Source organism: Anolis carolinensis, chromosome 2 (genome assembly GCF_035594765.1).
Source record: "Anolis carolinensis isolate JA03-04 chromosome 2, rAnoCar3.1.pri, whole genome shotgun sequence".
NCBI classification, from domain to species: domain Eukaryota; kingdom Metazoa; phylum Chordata; class Lepidosauria; order Squamata; family Dactyloidae; genus Anolis; species Anolis carolinensis.
The window spans coordinates 125,866,436-125,885,453 of NC_085842.1; the positions used below are offsets into that span (position 1 = coordinate 125,866,436).

The window sequence follows — 19,018 nt, forward strand, 5'->3', positions numbered from 1 at the left end:
CAAATCAGATGTTAGCCCCAAAGCATGCGCAGTAGGGAACTCCGAAAGCGGAGTGGTACTTCTCCAGCCTGTCTTGGAGTTTAAGGGCGTGTTGTTTGAGGGAGGAGGCAGGGGGGCCCTTCCACACAGCCCTAGATCCCAGTTCAAAGCAGATAAGGTGGGATTTTATTCAGCTGTGAGGAAGGGGCCTGGGACTCTGCCTTGAGGCCCGTCAAAGCAATCTCGACCTGCTTAGAAATTAATTTTAACACAAGCCCTCATTTGAATATATCATAATAACAATACTTCATTTATACCCTGCCACCATCCCTCAATAGGGACCTGGGGCGGCTTACAGAGTAGCACACGATGGTGCCGCGCACCACACAAAATACACTGCATCAGCATTTATAAAACCAATAAACAGGCCAATTTACATCAACCACAAAGTACAGAAATTAACAAGAGCTCCGCTCAAATTAAAGTGGTCAGTAAAACGTGGCAGTAGCCACTAATTTAAAAGGGCCATACATACACTCAATCAATCTGGTGGCTCAGTGTGTTAAAGCGCTGAGCTCCTGAACTTGCAGACCGAAAGGTCCCAGGTTCAAATCCGGGGAGCTGAGTGAGCGCCCGCAGTTAGCTCCAAGCTTCTGCCAACCTAGCAGTTCGAAAACATGCAAATATGAGTAGATCAATAGGTACTGCTCCGGCAGGAAGGTAACGGCATTCCATGCAGTCATGCTGGCCACATGACCTTGGAGGTGTCTATGGACAACGCTGTCTCTTCACCTTAGAAATGGAGATGAGCACCAACCCCTAGAGTCGGTCACGACTGGACTTAACGTCAGGGGAAACCTTTACCTACAATCAATTAAACCATCCCAGCTGTGAACCAATTAAAGAGTCAGCATTAAAGCTGATATATATTCAAAGGGTTCATGAGTGACAGCTCAGTCTTTGGGTGCATCCAGAGTGCAGAATTAAATATAGCATGACGCCACTTTAACCGCCATGGCTCAACCACATGGAAGGAGCCCTTGATGGTAAAATGGGTTAAACCAGTGGTTCTCAACCTGGGGTCCCTAGATGTTTTTGGCTTACAACTCCCAGAAATCCTAACAGCTGGTAAACTGGCTGGGATTTCTGGGAGTTGTAGGCCAAAAACATCTGGGGATCCCAGGTTGAGAATTACTGGGTTAAACCTTGTGCTGGCAGGACTGCTGACTGACAGGTCGGCATATCGAATCCAGAAAGAACGAGTGAGCTTCCATCTGTCAGCTCCAGCTCCCCATGTGGGGCATGAAAGAAGCCTCCCACAAGGATGGTAAAACATTAAACATCTTTGAGCAACGTCCTTGCAGATGGCCAACTGTCCCACACCAGAACTCCTGACACTAAAAAAAAACCCACATTGAGTCACCACACAGAGTCCTGGGATTTGTAGTTTTGTGAAACACTATTTTGCCAGAGAAGGCTAAAGACCTTACAACAGTAGCCAGAACCCAACTGTTAACCACCACCCAGAGGACCTTTTCATTGGCTGCCCCAAGACAAAGTACGAAGTGTTGGTTTTGATCTTTAAAGATCTACATGGTTTGGGTCCAGGTTACTTAAAGGATCCCCTTCTTCCATACAATCTGTCCGCACACTTCAGATCTCGGGGGGCATCTGCTCCAGCCTGCCAGAACCCAACTGGCAACTGTCACCCAGAGGCCGCCCCAAGATTGTGGAACAACCTGCCGGAAGAACTCCAAGAGCTAAATGAAGTGTCTGAATTTAAAAACCATGTAAAGACTTATATCTTCCGACAGGCTTACTCAGTCAGTTTTAATCATAAATTTAAGTGTCCTTTGTTTGATTTCAGTTTTGTTAAGATGTATTTTGTAGAGATACCTTTTGGTGTGTAACTTTTATTGAGGTATGTGCTTAAAGGTTTTATCCTGACATTAAGTCTAGTTGTGTCCAACTCGGGGGGGGGGGGGGGGGGAGGTTGGTGCTCATCTCCATTTCTAATGTGAAGAGCCTGCACTGTCCGTAGACACCTTCAAGGTCATGTGGTTGGCATAACTGCATGGAGCGCCATTACCTTCTTGTCGGAACAGTACCTCTTGATCTACTCACATTTCCATGTTTTCAAACTACTAGGCTGGCATAAGCTGGGGCTAACAGCAGGAGCTCACCTCCTGGATTCCAACCAACTTTTCAGTCAGCAAGTTCAGCAGCTCAGTGGTTTAATCCATTGTGCTTATGTATTTTAATTGTTTTGTAACCTGCCTCGAGCCACGAGGAGAGGTGGGTAAGAAATAAAATTATTATTATTATTATTATTATTATTATTATTATTATTATTATTAATTATTAAATTACTAGCTTAGGGACCTGGCGGTGCCCAGGTTATTTGAAAAAGGCATTATTTGTCTTTGAATGTCAGGTATTCTCAGTTTGGAGTGGGTGAACTACAATTCCCAGAATCGTGGGTCAATCCTCCCCAAACCCTGCCAGTATTCAAAGTTGGCTATGTACCAAGTGTGGTCCAGATCTGTCATTGGCTGGTCATCGCCTGGCTGCAGTGCTGTCTGGATGGGGGTGAACTACTACAACTCCCTGATTCCTGGGGCAATTGTCCCGAAACATCTGTCAGTATCCACAGTAGGATATGTTGTGTCTGTGTGCCAAGTGTGGTCCAGATCCGTCATTGGCTGGGTTCAGTGAACTTTGGATACAGGTGAAGTACAACTCCCTAAATCAAGGCCTATTCCCACAAACTCCTGCAGTATGTTCAGTTGGTCATGAGGCTTCTCTGTGCAAAGTTTGGTCCTGGTCCATTGTCAGTGGGGTTCACTGTTTCTCTGGATGCAGGTGAACTATAAGTCCCTTTCCCCCAAACATGTCCAATATGTTCTATTGGTTATGGGGGCTGTGTGTGCCAAGTTTGGTCCTGGTCCATCATCGGTGGGGTTCAATTGCAGGTGAACTATAAATCTCAGTACCTTCTACTCCCAAATGTCCAGGCCAATTCCTCACAAAACCCACCAGTATTCAAATGTGGGCATATCAGGTATGCATGGCAAGTTTGGTCCAGACCCATAATTGCTTGGGTTCATAGCGTTCTGGGTGTAGGTGAACTATAACTCCTCTAAATTCCCCAGTAGGAGTCACAGTGCTCTGACTTGATGCGGGGTGAACTACAACTTCCACCATGTTCAGTCAGTCCCCAAACTTCTCCAGTAAAATTAGTTGCAACTCAGATCTGCTGTGTTTGTTATGCAGACAGATTTGAAAGGGAAGGGCAGTAAGCGGAGTCATGCAAATTTCACACCAGTGGAGAACCCTGGGATGCCTGCCTGTGGTGGAGGAAAATGCAAAATCTAGGATCAAATGGTCCCCAAATAAAAGCATTCCTTGGGTGGTGGGCCGTAGTGTTTGGGAAGGACATTGGCAGGGTTTGGGCTACATGTTCATGGTGCTCGCTGTAACCGTAATGTCGGTGCAGAGGAGTGACTTGTTGGCTTCTCAGCACTGGAAACTATAGCCTGTTTGTGGAGGCTGTCTGTGTGAGTGGACACTCATGCCATATACACACATATGAGTTTTCACTTTTATTATGGATAATAATAAAAATAGATAATAGATACACATAGATGATGCACAAAGATATAGATATATAGATTAAAACTATAGTTCCCATGTCCCCATAGTATTAAGCCATGGGAGCTAAAGTGGGGGTGTCAAACATTAGTTTTACACTGCAGGGCTAAGAGAAAGGCAATGGGGAGACCCTTCTAGCCAAATTTTGAAAAGAACGCCCAACCCCCACCCCCTTTTATATGATTGCCATGAGCTGGAAATGATTTTAAGGCACATCATAACACAATACTATATTTTAAAAGTCCTAATGATTCTATAGCTTGGAGCCATGGCAGTTATACTGGTGGACAACTGTGCTGATTCTGGGGTGCTGTGAGTTTTCAGGGCTGTATGGCCATGTTTCAGAAGCATTCTCTCCTGACATTTTGCCCACATCTGTGGCAGGCATCCTCAGAGGTGTGAGGTCTGTTGGAAACTAGGAAAGTGGGGAATATATATCTGTGGAAAGTCCAGGTTGGGAGAAAGAACTCTTGTTAGTTTGAGACAAGTGTGAATGTTACAATTGAGCACCTTGATTAGCATTTAATGGCCTTGCAGATTCAACGCCTGGCTGCTTCCTGCCGGATGAAATCCTTGTTGGGAGGTGTTAGCTGGCCTTGATTGATTAATGTCTGGAATTCCCGTCTTCTGAGTGTTGTTCTTTATATACTGTTTTGATTTTAGGGGTTTTTTTAATACTGGGAGCCAGATTTTGTTCATTTTCATGGTTTCCTCCTTTCTGTTTTAATTGTCTACATCAGGTATAGGCAGACTTCAGCCCTCCAGATGTTTGGACTTCAATTCCTAACAGTCTATTGGTTGAATTCCAAAACACCCGGAGCGCCAAAATTTGCCCATGCCTGGTCTACATGCTTGAAGAAGGGAAATTCCAGACATGAAACTATCAGGGCCAGCTAACACTTCCCAACACAGGATTTCTGCAGGCAGGAAGCAGCCAGGCTTTGAATCTGCAAGGCCATTACATGCTAATCAAGGAGATCAATTACAACATTCATACTTGCTTCAAACAAGCAAGACTTCTTTCTCCCACCCTGGACCTTCCACAGATACTGTATATAGTAGTTTCCAACATACCTCACAATCTCTGCCATAGATATGGGCAAAACGTCAGAAGATAATGCTTCTGGAATATAGCCGTACAGCTCGGAAAACCCACAGCAACCAGTGATTCCGGCCATGAAAGCCTTCGATAATACATTGTGATGATTCTGATGCAGATGCAGCTACAGTCCGTATTATCTTATCTCTTTATTTTTTCATAACTCTATGGGCAGCTGCTGGCGGAAGTGAGCCTTCAATGTGTCTTCCACGCCTGCGATTCGAGGACATTGGGAAGCAGTGCGCATGCGTGCTTCCTCCCTTCCTTCCCGGCGGAGTGGGCCTGGCGGCTGAGGGGCTAAGAGATGTCGGCGCCATTCGAGGAGCGGAGCGGGCTGGTCCCGTGCGCCACTCCCTGGGGCCGCTGGTACCAGACCATGGAGGAGGTCTTCGTGGAGGTGGACGTCCCGCAGGGGACCCGCGCCAAGGAGGTCCAGTGTAGTCTCCAGAGCCGCTGCCTTTCGCTGTCTGTGGCCGGGAAGGAGGTGCTCAAGGTAGGCGGGGCGGATGGAGACACGGCCCCTTTAACGGCCGCGGCCCGAAGCTAGGGCATTGTGGGAGTTGTAGTCTGCTGAAGCACCCGCATGCTTGGGCATAGAAGTCAAAAGGTTTTGTGAAACTACAACCCCCAAGCATCTATTCAGGTATGGGAAACTTTGGCCCTCCAGGTGTTTGGACTCCAACTCCCACAATTCCTCACAACCGAAGTTTGTCCATGCCTGATCTACAACATTGAGCCATGCAATTCGAGTGTCATTTATTCTACACTCTGAAGCTTGTAGGTGCTTGGTCAGATAGGAAGTTTCTTGCCACCTATATGCTTTCTTTCCCTCCAATTTTTTTTGGTGCTTTTAATGTATTTTGGGGTGCTCTGTTCTAAAAACCGTAATAAAAACGTACGTTCGTACATTTTTTTCGCAAATTCGAGGCTTTTTTATCAGTTCTGCTGTTGCTTTTGATTAAGAAACTAATGTCCCCGTATATTTTTTTTTACTTTATGCTGAGCATCCCTTTTCTGGGTCCCCAAAATTGCCCAAATGTACGACGGAGATAGTGACACCATTGTGAATTTTAATCTGCACTTTTATCAATTGATTTTAACTTGTATTTTCACTCTTGTGTGTTTTGTTGTGTGCCCTTTGATAATGTTTTATCAAAACACTTGCTGCAAGATTCCCAGAGTTCTGGGATATAAATAAAACTTATTGTTTATCTCTTGTTTTAATGATGTTGTATCCCACCTCAAGTCGCAGGGAGAGGCGGGTAATAAATTTATTATTATTATTACTATTTCTGAGGTTTAGTGTGTACAAACTTTATTTCATGCTCAAAATTATTATAAATATAGTTGATAAAAACCTGAAAAAAATCAAAACTCCCAACACATTCTGGTCCCAAGCATTTTGGATACTCAGCATGTTGTTTTGTAAAGATTTTTGTGTTTCATATCAGTGAATTAAACTCTTGAAAATCCATTAGAAAACTTCAAATTGCTCTTTACTCCCTCAAGAAATCTTACTCAGCCACAAAATAAAAAATGTCAAAACAAGTACAGTAGAGTCTCACTTATCCAAGGTAAACGGGCCGTCAGAAGCTTGGATAAGCGAATATCTTGTATAATAAGGAGGGATTAAGGAAAAGCCTATTAAACATCAAATTAGGTTATGATTTTACAAATTAAGCACCAAAACATCATGTTTTACAACAAATTTGACAGAAAAAGCAGTTGAATACGCAGTAATGTTATGTTGTAATTACTGTATTTACGAATTTAGCACCAAAATATCATGATGTATTGAAAACATTGACTACAAAAATGGCTTGGATAATCCAGAAACTTGGATAAGTGAGACTCTACTGTAGTTAAAAAGCTGCACGTGGTGGATCATATTTGAGGTCATGTTTGGATTTAGAATGCCAAATTTCTTTTTTTATAAGAATACATTTCTTAAAAAGTTTTTATTACTCTCAATTTTGCAGGCTTGCATTATTAGTCATGTGCTTCCACCAATTGCATTCAGTTCTTTTCTGTGTCAAACGTATCGTCATCCAGTTAATGTTTTCACATTTTGTCCTTTGTCTGGCACAGTTTCAGGTGTATTTGACAGAACATTGAGGGTTTTTTTCCCCCACTTTTAATGTTGAGGAAGACAAATTTATAGAACATCTGCATGGCATCAGATTAATCTTGAAGTACAATGGCATTCATGGGAATGTTGGGTTAGTATCCAGAATGTTTTTTGTTAATTTAATCTGATATGTCTGGGAAACACTAAGACCTTCCTCAACTCTGGGTGCATCTACGCTGTAGAATTAATGCAGTTAAAATGCTATTTTAATTGCATGGCTCAATGCTAATGCAGAATTTTACAAGATCTTTAGCCTTGTAACTTAACCAGGAGGGAAATGTCGATCTTGAACATTTTTCATTAAACAATCTGTTTAGTTACGTGCCGCCTTGTTTACTTGCTGTATGGAAAGGAAAATATGACTTCTTAAAATGACCAAGTTTTCTTTCTGCCTGAACAGAATTAATCCTTAATTATTAGCCCAAACAATGCCTAAGGCATCCTGTTGCCCCATCCAACTACAAATCCCATGATGCCAGAGCATTGAGCCATGACAGTTAAACTTAGGTCAAACTGCCTTAATTCTACCATGTAGATGCACCCCTAGTTGAGAAGGTATACTTCCCTTGGGAAGCTGTTTCAGGTATGTCATGGTTTCACATTAGTTCTTTAAACAGGGGTGATCTGAGAGATTCAGTTTTTATCTTGGATTTATATTTTGGCAGAATCTCTCCATAAAAGTCTGTGTTGTCTGTGTACAGGTTCTTCCTTGGCTCTTAATTTTTTTGCAACATAGCCCTACAGAATCTACTTACATTCCTTTCTACACTCCTTATGTATAAGGGAACAGCTGTCTACTTTTTATCACACATGAATCCAGATTATCAAATGATTAGAAAGATAATCCTGCCATTTGCCTAGAAAGAGTGCAAATACATGTGAAACATATGGTTGAAGCTTATAGTTGCAATACTGGGTTGTTATAAATATATTGAAATCCATGCAAGCTAGAGAATTACGATGATAATTAGTAACAGTGTGATAAGTCTTTTTTATTGGACTGTTTTATGATACCTGCTGACATTTTTAAAATATGTTCTGTTGACTGCAGTGATAATCATTTATTACTTTAGGTTCAAAAACTAATAATATTTTCATAGGGATGAATTTGAGAAAATTGAAGATAGTAAGCAAATACGACTTGCTTTTGTAATATGAATCATGCTGATTTTTTTTAATTTGATATTTATTTCAGGGTAAACTCTTTGATTCTACAATAGCAGATGAAGCAACATGGACACTAGGTAACACTTGTTTCAGTGAACTTTGCAAAAGTCACTTTAAGTTTCTGGTTGACATTTTTCTTTTGTTTTAATAATGAAAACCTTACGGTGTTTTGATCTTCAGGAGGATTCCCATAGAACTCAGCAGAGGCAATAATTCAGTCCTGCTCCTTTCACTCCTCAGGCAGTCCTTTAGAAACAAAATCTGCACTTATACCCAGCAGATCTAAGGAATTCTTATCTATATTAAGTTATGGTTTTGAGAGTGCCAAAGCTCTTGCTTTGAGAAAGCATAGAATAAAGGTTGAATGGCACATGGCAAGTATATACAGGCCTCTCATTCCTATAAAAACCTATTTTACTGTTTGGAATTAGAGGTGTGTGTTACTGAGTCTGCATGGGACATGATTGCCAGCTCTTTGGTTAGACCCTTATAGACATGATGTTCATTTTCAACATGCCACTTAGTCAAAATACATGCTTGTTTTATATGCAAGAGTCAACTAAAAGTTTCTAAGTCCACATAATAGAGTTCTTTATAGTAGGGTGAATAAGTGAAGCAAAACCAAATATCTAGAGAAGTTAAAACCTATGCTAACTAAGTTGAGATAGTTTCTTTCTTTGTTGACTATTTTAAAAAACAGGCCTATATTGGGGGGGGGGGGGGGGGGAGTTGTCAATTGTGTGTAAGTGATAATTTCTGTTCTTCTTCTCTTGTAAAGAGGATCAGAAACTAATACGAATCATCTTAACAAAAACTAACCGTGATGCTGGAAATTGTTGGCGTTCTTTGCTAGAGAATGAATATGCTGCTGATCCTTGGGTCCAGGACCAAATGCAGAGGAAACTTACTCTGGAGAGGTTCCAGAGAGAGGTGAGTCCAGTTAAAGTTATATTGAAGTTACATTTAAACCATGTTATTGGGAAAGTTATGTGTTGACATTTCTTTATCCTTCCAAATCTTTCATCACCCACACTGAATGTAATTGAATTATATGTTAATTTGAAATATCCATTCAAACACTTCGAAACACTACCTTAAAATGTCACATTAATTAAAACATTAATATCAGCACCTACATTTATTATTATTATTGCTACTAGAAAGGCAGTAGAGAGGTGGTTAGCTCATAAACACTGGAAATATTCTGTATTCTGGGAGCCACCCGCCATATTACTACAATAGAATCTGAATTGTTTTTAATACTAATGATATTTAATATTATTTTAATATTTGTATATTTTAGATTGTATTGTAATGCTTTTAATGTTAGCCGCTTTGAGTCTCCTTATGGAGAGAAAAAGTGGGATATAAATCATCATCATAGAGGACTATCAAGGGAGTGAAGGTACCATCACCAGGGGCTTCGAGGAAAGAGCCAACCTTTGTTTTCTTTGTTGCCTCTGGCTCAGCTTCTAGAACTCATTATTTGCAGAACTGAGGCCCTGGCCCTATGACTCTGCGAAGCAAGGCCCAGCAAGAACACCTGCCATAGAGGGCCTCCACTCTCTTGCTCCCTGGGGGAGCAGGGAGGGTATATAAAGAGGGGTTGAAACTCTATGGATAGGGAGATGGTGGTGGGGGAAGAGCAGGGATCTATTTTAATTGCTGTAGTAACATGTTTCATGAATATGTCTATGTCTGATGTTTTTATAGTTTTAATGGTTTAAATCTACAGTTATATGTTTTTTATTTAGATATGTGATATATTTTTATATATATGTGAGGCACTGAATTTTGCCATTTATTATGTTGTAAACCGCTTTGAGTCCCCCCCCCCCCCCAGGGGTGAGAAAAGCGGTATAGAAATGCAGTGAATAATTATTATCATCATCACCACCATCATCTGAGTTTACTGAATGAATAGAAGCTCATTCACATTTTACTCACATAATACAGATAAATATTAGAGACCAAGCTCACATTCTTGGGTCTGCACCCCACATTTTGTACCCTTCCTGACCCCCCTCCACAGATATATCTGCATTAGCATGATCATCTGCAAAAAAAAGTCCACTGTGAATTGTTTGTTGTGAATATGTTTCCACATGATTGGGACAACAATGTATTTTCTTTTCAGAAAATGCATTTTGGACATAGCTTTTGTTTCAGATTATATGTGTCAGTAATTATTTTGCCCAATTCCCCCAAATATCCTGTCTTTTCTTTATTTCCTCACCTCATTGTGCAACTTAGAATTTATCAGAATGTTACATTTATATTCTGATTGACCGTGTGGAATTTTCCTATTCTGATAACTGCACTTTTAAAAACCTCTCTGGGATCAAGTTTAATTGCACTTGGCGAAATTGGATTCTGCATAGTTGTGTGTAAAGGCATATATGACTGAGGATTCAGAATTTTTTGATGGTGGCTTACACTGGGAATTATAGTCTTTTATGAAAAACATTGACTCTGGTTTTTAATTTAGTTTATGAAAAAGAAAATATGAAACAATGGGGAAAGAAAAATGTGATGTTTGTTCTCTTTGAAAATAAGTACTGTATATTCATTGTTGAGTGGCATTATACACCATTTCTGTTTTGCAGGTATAAAATCACAACTGTCTTCTTTAATGTCATGAAAAGAGTTAACTAATACTAAAAGTCAGTTCTACAAATGTGTTTCTACCAGAGATATAAATAAAATCTGTCTTTTTTGCAGAACCCTGGGTTTGACTTCAGTGGAGCTGAAATTTCTGGAAACTATAGCAAAGGAGGGCCAGACTTCTCCAGTTTTGAAAGATAACTTGATGCTTTTGACTGTATTCCTAGAACTAAAACAAAAGGGTACAAAGGAATATATTGTGTTGAATAAGAATTCATCTGTGAGACTAAGATTGGGCATGGATTGTTTGTTATTCTCAACAGCTTTAAATTGTTGTGGTAATCTCTGAGCGGTTAGACTCAATTTAACCCTCTCTGGGGGAGATTCCACCAAAATCAGCAGAGTAGCAAAAGCAAAGCTTTCAAATGCAACAGTTACTTACACTGGCGAGCAAGAGAAGCCTTTTAGGATTGCAATGGACTGCAGAGTCTCAATAAAAGTTCAAAAAGTATTTATTCAGGTAAAAAGAACTCCATTGTAGATAGAAAGCCTTGGGAGCTGTCTAGATTACTATAGACTGGATTCTAAGGAAAAATAAGTAAGGAAAAATAACAAACATCTACATAGTTACATCTTGCCAGGAGAGATGGCAGGATGCTGCTTGTTAGTTTGAAGAACAAAGGGAGAAGAGAGAGAACCAAAATGGTCCCAACCGCATGGTCCAGTTTATTGGGGCCATAAAAGACACTCTGACCAATTGGGAGTTAGTGTCCCTAAAGATTCACATTTCTACCAACTTCAAAGTAAGGGACGTGACGTAAACAGGATAGAGTGAAACACAGTAAAGCCTGTCTAGGCATGCTTTGGAAACAGGGAAAGGATTCCCTCAATCTAACTCTATCATCTATCTAACTACATTTGGACTTGAGTAGTCCAGGATGATTTCCCAACAATCCCCTTCTTCAGCCTGGGCTGCTCATGTCCATCAGGTTCAACATCTTCTTCAACTTATCATGAGCATGTCTAGGCAGGGGTTTTGTCAGAATGTCGGCAATCATGTCTTCAGATCTGCAAAACTCCAACCTCATAAATCCTTCTTCGTGTGCATTCTTCACGATGTGGTATCTTGTGTCAATGTGCTTGAGCAATGCACTGATCTTCTCTGTTTGAGTATACTTCAGACAACCTTGATTGTCCTCAAAAACTTGTATTGGTGTTGGTTCTTCGATTCCAAAATCAAATAACATCATATGTAGCCATTTCAATTGTTTGCACGCTTCTGATGCGGAAACATATTCTGCTTCTGTTGAAGATGAAGCTACTACTTTTTGTTTCTGTGTTGTCCAGTCTATCAGTGCATCTCCGTAGAAGAATAGATAGCCGCTGGTAGACTTGCGATCTGTAATATCATTGGCCCAGTCAGCATCCACATACCCTGTCAGTGTAGGGTTGCTGGTGGCTTGTAGTCTCAACTTGAAGTTCAGTGTGCCTTTTAGGTATCTAGCAACTCTTTTGATTGCAATTAAGTCATATTTGGTTGGTTTACTAGTCTTCCTGCATAGTATCCCAACCGCTGCTGAAATATCTGGTCTTGTGATTCGAGAGATGTACAACATTTTCCCAATTGCCTCTCGATACAAGGTGTTGTCACTCAATGGTTCACTTTCTGAAGTGTTTTTCCAATAGTTCACTTCCATGGGTGTAGTCACTGTATTTGCTTCTAAGAGTCCAAGATGTTTTAGCAAGTCAATAATCTTTTGTCTCTGATTCAGGAGAAAGCTCCCATCTTCTTCTCTTTCAACCTGTATTCCCAAATAATGACTCAAATTGCCAAGTTGTTTGATTTCAACGGTACGGCTCAAATGTTGTACAAGATCATCAAAGTCAGATTTCTGTTGAAAGCAACACACTATGTCATCTACATAGGCTAGAACATATGTCCATCTGTTGTTTTTGAATCTAGAATAAAGGCAAGGATCAGCTTTCCCTTGTGCAAACCCCTTCTCAATTAACATTTGATTTAATTTCTGATTCCAGCATTTTGCTGCTTGTTTTAAACCATAGAGAGATCGTTGCAATTTGCATACATATCCTTTGTGTGCCTTGTCTTCAAATCCAGGTGGTTGTTGCATAAATATCTCTTCTTCTAATTCGCCATGAAGAAAAGCTGTAGCAACGTCAAGGTGTTCAACATTCATTTTTCTAGAGGCTGCAATTGCAAGCAATGTCCTCAAGGTGGTGTGTTTTACAACAGGTGCAAAAACTTCATCATAATCCTCTCCATATTGTTGTGAGTAGCCCTTAGCTACAAGTCTGGCTTTGTATCGCTGTATCTGTCCATTTTCATCACGTTTCAGTTTGAAAATCCATTTACAGCCAACTACATTCCTATTTTCTGGTGGTGGTACAAGTGTCCATGTCTTGTTTTTATGTAATGACTCTATTTCATCTGATGCAGCAGTAAGCCATTTTTCTTTTTCATCCTCTGGAAACTTCAGCATCTGATTCCAGGATGATGGTTCCTGTAGTTCAGCTTCATTGGTAAGATAAGCAAATCTCTGGGGAGGGACCCCACGATTTGTCCTTTGAGATCTGCGTGGTAATTGCTCATTTTGTCCATCAGGTGTCTCTGCACTTTCATCTGGTCCTTGAGGGTGCCATTGATGTTCCTCTGCCATGCCACTATGTGGGTCAATCCTTTCATCGGGTCCTTCGACCTCAGATGTCAGGGTCTCTCCACTGGGTGGCGTTGGCTCATTTCTTTGATCAGCCCTTCTGACCAGCGATGGCAGGACTTTTCCAGCAGATGGCGCAATTGGCTCATTTCCACTCTGCAGACCGCATGTTAAGTCATCAGAGTCATTTCTTAACAAAGGCTCATCAACAGGAGGCTGTAAATTTCTTCCAACTCTTTCATCTATGTAAACCGTCTTTCCTACAAAAATTATATTCTTTTCTGGATCATAAAGTCGGTAAGATTTATGTTCATCAGAATAACCAACCAGTAGGCATTCTTTAGAGCTGCAATCAAACTTCCCACTTCGCTTTTCTCTTGGGATGTACACATAGGCTTTGGATCCAAACACACGCAAATGCTTTACACTTGGAGAATGACCAAACCACAATTCATATGGGGTTACATGACTTTTTGCATTGGGCATTCTATTTTGCAAATAACAAGCAGTATTAATGGCCTCAGCCCAGAATTTACGCTGAATTCCTGCATGATAAATCATGGATTTTGCCATTATAATCAAACTTCTATTCTTTCTTTCTGCAATGCCATTCTGATGTGGAAAATAGGGAAGAGAATATTGGCGTCTAATCCCATATTTCCTCAATAGATCATCCACTGCTTTATTGCAAAATTCTCCTCCATTGTCTGTCCTCAGAGTTTCTGGCATCCTTTGAAATTGATTCTCAACCATGGCCAAATATTCCTTTAATTTGTTAAATAATTCATTTTTGTGCTTCATGAAATAGACTTTGGTATATCCAGAAAATGAATCTTTGAAAACCACAAAGTACAAAGACCCCCCCAATGATGTAGACATGGGGCCACATACATCACTGGATATGACCTGCAGAGGGCGTTGCGCTTCAAACTCTTTGTCTTTTGGAACATTTGGAGCACATGCCTTGGCCTTTATACAAGTTTCACATATCTCCTTACAACATGAATTTACTTCCATATCTCTACATACTTCTTTTGCATTCCAGACATATTTCTCATTTGCATGACCAAATCTTTCATGCCATAAACGAGCACAGTTTCGTTTCTCACATTCTGGTAAGGCTAATCCTGAAAACTTTGGCTCAAACATAACTTTGAATATCCCATGATATTCCTCAGCCTTTAAAACAAGTTTTCCATCTTTCAGCACTTTACATAGTCCATTCTCAAAAACAATTTTACATCCATGACGCATCAGCTTTGCCACAGAAATCAAATTAGTTCCAATGTCTTTACTGTAGTAAACATTGCTGAGAGTTAGATTGATCCCAGAGTCTGCACATGCAAGATTCACTTTGCCTAGCCCTGTACAATTAACTTTTTGACATCCAATTCCTTTCACAGTAGATTTTTCTTTCTCGATTTCAATAAAATAATCCAAATGACAAAAATAATGGTCCGTCGCTCCAGAATCTAATAAGATATCTTTTTCATTAACAAGCTTATTGGTCACATGTAATGCAAGACTTCCAAAGAAATCATTAATTCCTTCTGACTCAGCTGTGTCACTTGGTAACACCAAATTTGCATGCTTTGCAGAGGTGTGCTGACCTAATCTCTCATTTGCATTTTCACTGGCAGAGAACTGGCTTTGTCTTCTGACCTGGGTATTGAAAACCCTAGGCTTTGATCCTTGACTCCTGCTGTGAGAAGCTGTAGAACTAGTTTGATTGTTTTTAGCAAACCAGCAGTCCCTTTGCAAATGTCCTGCCTTTTGGCAGAGATTACAAATCACTTTATTCTTGAGTTTAAATTTGTGCCCAGCTTTCAGAGCCATGCTTTTTGACTGAGATTCAGATTGCATATTATTTTTGGAATCAGATCCATTTCTTTCGAGATATTCCGATTTCAACTCAGCCGTGATAGATTTAAGAGTAAGCTCTTCACTTTCAAGTCTGTGTGTATTACGTAAAATTGTAATAATACTTTTGTAAGATGGATGGATCCCACACGCAACTAATCCTATGCACATTCTCTCAGTAATTGGTTCTCCGCTAGATCTCAATTGATCAACTAGAGATCTTATCTGTTGCAGGTAATCATTCAAATCATCTTCTGAATGCATTTTTGAATTAAAGAGTCTTTTATATGCCAATATAATATCTGCCTCCGACCCTTTACTGTAATTAGTCTGCAAATAGTCCATCATCTCTTTTGCATTAGAAGCATCTCTTACAAATTGAAAAACTCTCTCTGATAGGGAATTTATTATTATGCATCTCACCAAACGATCATCTTCCCGCCACGTCTGGATAGCCTCCTCCCCGGCTCCTTCTGGTGGCCCGCCTTCTTGCAGCACTTTTAGTTGTGCTGGTTTGAGCATGGTTTCCAGTCTTCTTTTCCAGTTCAGGTAGTTCTCTCCATTATCCTGCAGCTTGGGTAGGCTCCAAGAGGTTTCTTTGTTTTGCTCCATCCTTTCAATTTCCAAAAAAATTAAAAATCTCCAAAAAAATCAAAATATTTGGAATAATCCAGAAAAATCAAAAAATTAAAAATCTTGAAATTAAGTCTCAAATCTTTTGAGAACTTTCCTCTGCTCCTTATTTCAATTCAATCCTTTTAAAAAACAGGCTATTTCCCTTTTGCTCAGCTTGCAGTGTCTGGGCCCGTAAACCCTTTGTTGTGGTAATCTCTGAGCGGTTAGACTCAATTTAACCCTCTCTGGGGGAGATTCCACCAAAATCAGCAGAGTAGCAAAAGCAAAGCTTTCAAATGCAACAGTTACTTACACTGGCGAGCAAGAGAAGCCTTTTTAGGATTGCAATGGACTGCAGAGTCTCAATAAAAGTTCAAAAAGTATTTATTCAGGTAAAAAGAACTCCATTGTAGATAGAAAGCCTTGGGAGCTGTCTAGATTACTATAGACTGGATTCTAAGGAAAAATAAGTAAGGAAAAATAACAAACATCTACATAGTTACATCTTGCCAGGAGAGATGGCAGGATGCTGCTTGTTAGTTTGAAGAACAAAGGGAGAAGAGAGAGAACCAAAATGGTCCCAACCGCATGGTCCAGTTTATTGGGGCCATAAAAGACACTCTGACCAATTGGGAGTTAGTGTCCCTAAAGATTCACATTTCTACCAACTTCAAAGTAAGGGACGTGACGTAAACAGGATAGAGTGAAACACAGTAAAGCCTGTCTAGGCATGCTTTGGAAACAGGGAAAGGATTCCCTCAATCTAACTCTATCATCTATCTAACTACATTTGGACTTGAGTAGTCCAGGATGATTTCCCAACATAAATCACAATATGATAAAGGCTTTTATTTAACATGTGCTTGCACAGTAATGAAAAATAAACACTGACATATATATATATGTACAAATCAGTGCTATTTGTACAATAAATGCTTACCAAGACGAAGGACACATTTTCAACTAATGTAATAAACAGTCTGGTAGGAATTTAATTGTTTTTTGATAAGCCAGCAAGAAGTTGTTTTTGAAGAATCACAAGGAATTACATCCTTTGAAAAGGAGGGTACTACTCCCTAAAGATTTCTGAGTTTCATATGTGGCAGGTAAAAACCAAGTTTTGAAATGACTACAGTGTTTCTCTGCAGATGTACTTTACTGTGGCATAAAGGCATATTCTTTTAAAAGGCTACATGGTTTTTAAAAACAATTTGCCATCCTGTTCAAACCCAGTTTTACTCATGAGAAAGGACCCTTATAGATGCTGTGGTGCATAAGTTAACTGCAATCATAATTTTGTGCCATGTTGCACTGTAAATGTGAATTTTAAAAAACTCAGGTTGCAGTGTTAGGCATAGTGGTGCTCATCTAGATCACTGGTTCTCAACCTGTGGGTCCCCAGATGTTTTGGCCTTCAGCTCCCAGAAATCCTAACAGCTGGTAAACTGGCTGGGATTTCTGGGAGTTGTAAGCCAAAACACCTGGGGACCCACAGGTTGAGAACCACTGATCTAGACTGTTCTAGGGAAGGGCCAGATGTTTTTCAACTACATATACCATAATCCCCAAGTATTAGCAGTGATTCTTAAGGCTGATGAGTGTTACTGTCTGAAATCAACTGAAGGCATGTGGAGTTTCAAAAGCAGCCATGTTGTTTCTCAATGAGTTTGCGAAATATTGGTCTAAATCAAGCCCCCTTGAGTATGTGGAACTTGGTCTGCTTTTTTTCTAATTACAGTCACTCTCAACATTTGTGGGCTTCATTTTTGCGGATTTGATTATTTGGTCAACATCCAGCAGAAGCTGACCATAGTGTTGCACTGGAGGGCTTAAAGATTACCAAAGAGGCATTCTTTCAGGTAAAAAGTGGCATTTTATTAATTTTTTGGATGTTTTGCTTTTGCAGTGAATGTGAAGGGCTGGCTTTACTTGGATTCATTTGTACTATGAGGTTGGTAAAATTAATCATTTGATTCTTAAAGAAAAAAAACCCTCTTTATATAAACATAAGTATGAAATAGTTCCTAGGCAGTTAGGAAGTGTTTGGTTGTAACAAATTGTAGGTACAAGCATGTTTTGTTTTTAACTCAAATTTCATTTGTACAATATTTGTATATACACACAATGAACTTAATAAATTTCAATTGTAGTTTGTCTGCTTTCCTCCCTAAGCATGCATTTTTATGTCTCTAATTATTGTGTCATTAATCAGACACTTGTATTTGTCTAAGATAGTGGTTCTCAACCTGGGGTCCCCAGGTGTTTTTGGCCTACAACTCCCAGAAATCCCAGCCAGTTTATCAGCTGTTAGGATTTCTAGGAGTTGAAGGCCAAAAACATCTGGGAACCCCAGGTTGAGAAATACTGGTCTAAGGGAAGAGCCTCAATTTTTCATGTTCAAAAATTATTGCTTAAAACTTCCTTACAATTGATTAGATAATAGTAGTTTAAACCAAGTAGTCTTCCAGAAATTTAATGCACCTATTTTCACCATTGAGACAACAAATGTGGAGTGTGTGCTTTATATAAAATGTGCTTTATATAATCAAACTGCTGCCAGAAATTAGGTAGTGGAAAGGAGGAGGCTGCTTTATGGAACAAAAGAGACAGGAAATGATGAGAGTAATGGGGAAACCTTATGTTTCAGTTGATTTAAAAGTATTGATTCTAGAAAGTGGAGCTGTACAGTTGAAACAGAACCACTTAAGACTGAAAAATGCTTTTTTTTTTAGAGACTGTGATTCTTATTTTGTATTTTTACTGAGAAAACTGATCTATTGATGTGATTAATATTTTTGACAATGAGAAAGCTACCCTGTTTGGTCAATGTGCTATGCAGCAGAAGTGGGCGGGAAGGGGGGTGGTTTACATCTTAGTTTAATTCTATAATAGAACAACAGAAAGACATACTGAAATCCAGGTATGTAGGGAACAAAATCCAGATCTGTTGAAATGATAGATGTCATGTGGCTAAACATGACTTGAATAATTCTCAGTGGCAATATTTGGTAAACTGAAATCCACCAATAAAAAAGGTGCAGGAATGAAAGTATTACCATAATTCCTTCTAGACATCCTTATTTATGAAAGTAGATAGTTATAATACAGTGGGCTCAGATTTCACTCAGTCTCTTTAAACTGCAATGGCCTATAAATTTTTGGTAATTTCTCCTACTTCCTTTTAAAAGGAAGTTCATCCATCCACTTTGATCTTAAGAATGAGGAGTTAGGATTTGTGTG

General features: G+C 39.8%; 1 protein-coding gene and 1 long non-coding RNA gene across 3 annotated transcripts; both read left to right on the plus strand.

Moving 5' to 3' along the window:
• Positions 1-4,965: 4,965 nt before the first annotated feature.
• On the plus strand, positions 4,966-10,959 carry nudcd2 (NudC domain containing 2). 2 transcript variants are annotated; one of them, XM_016995040.2, is made up of 4 exons: positions 4,966-5,222; positions 8,053-8,101; positions 8,878-8,954; positions 10,746-10,959. In XM_016995040.2, exons 1-4 carry the CDS (start codon positions 5,034-5,036, stop codon positions 10,827-10,829), a joined length of 399 nt encoding a protein of 132 aa, XP_016850529.1. In that variant the 5' UTR covers positions 4,966-5,033; the 3' UTR covers positions 10,830-10,959. The 2 variants fall into 2 exon arrangements, with proteins under 2 accessions (XP_016850529.1, XP_008111398.1); XM_008113191.3 differs by having other exon boundaries at positions 4,968-5,222; positions 8,803-8,954.
• A 5,644-nt stretch (positions 10,960-16,603) lies between these two features.
• Positions 16,604-17,932, plus strand: LOC134296217 (uncharacterized). Its single transcript, XR_010002833.1, has 2 exons — positions 16,604-17,157; positions 17,274-17,932. It is a non-coding gene; the product is annotated as an uncharacterized LOC134296217 (long non-coding RNA).
• The last annotated feature ends 1,086 nt before the right edge of the window (positions 17,933-19,018 follow it).

Coding starts and splice junctions, on each gene's coding strand:
- nudcd2 (XM_008113191.3), top strand. CDS start 5,034: ATGTCGGCGCCATTCGAGGAGCGGAGCGGGCTGGTCCCGTGCGCCACT. Junction 5,223..8,052: donor CCGGGAAGGAGGTGCTCAAG/GTAGGCGGGGCG, acceptor TATTTATTTCAG/GGTAAACTCTTTGATTCTAC. Junction 8,955..10,745: donor TGGAGAGGTTCCAGAGAGAG/GTGAGTCCAGTT, acceptor TCTTTTTTGCAG/AACCCTGGGTTTGACTTCAG.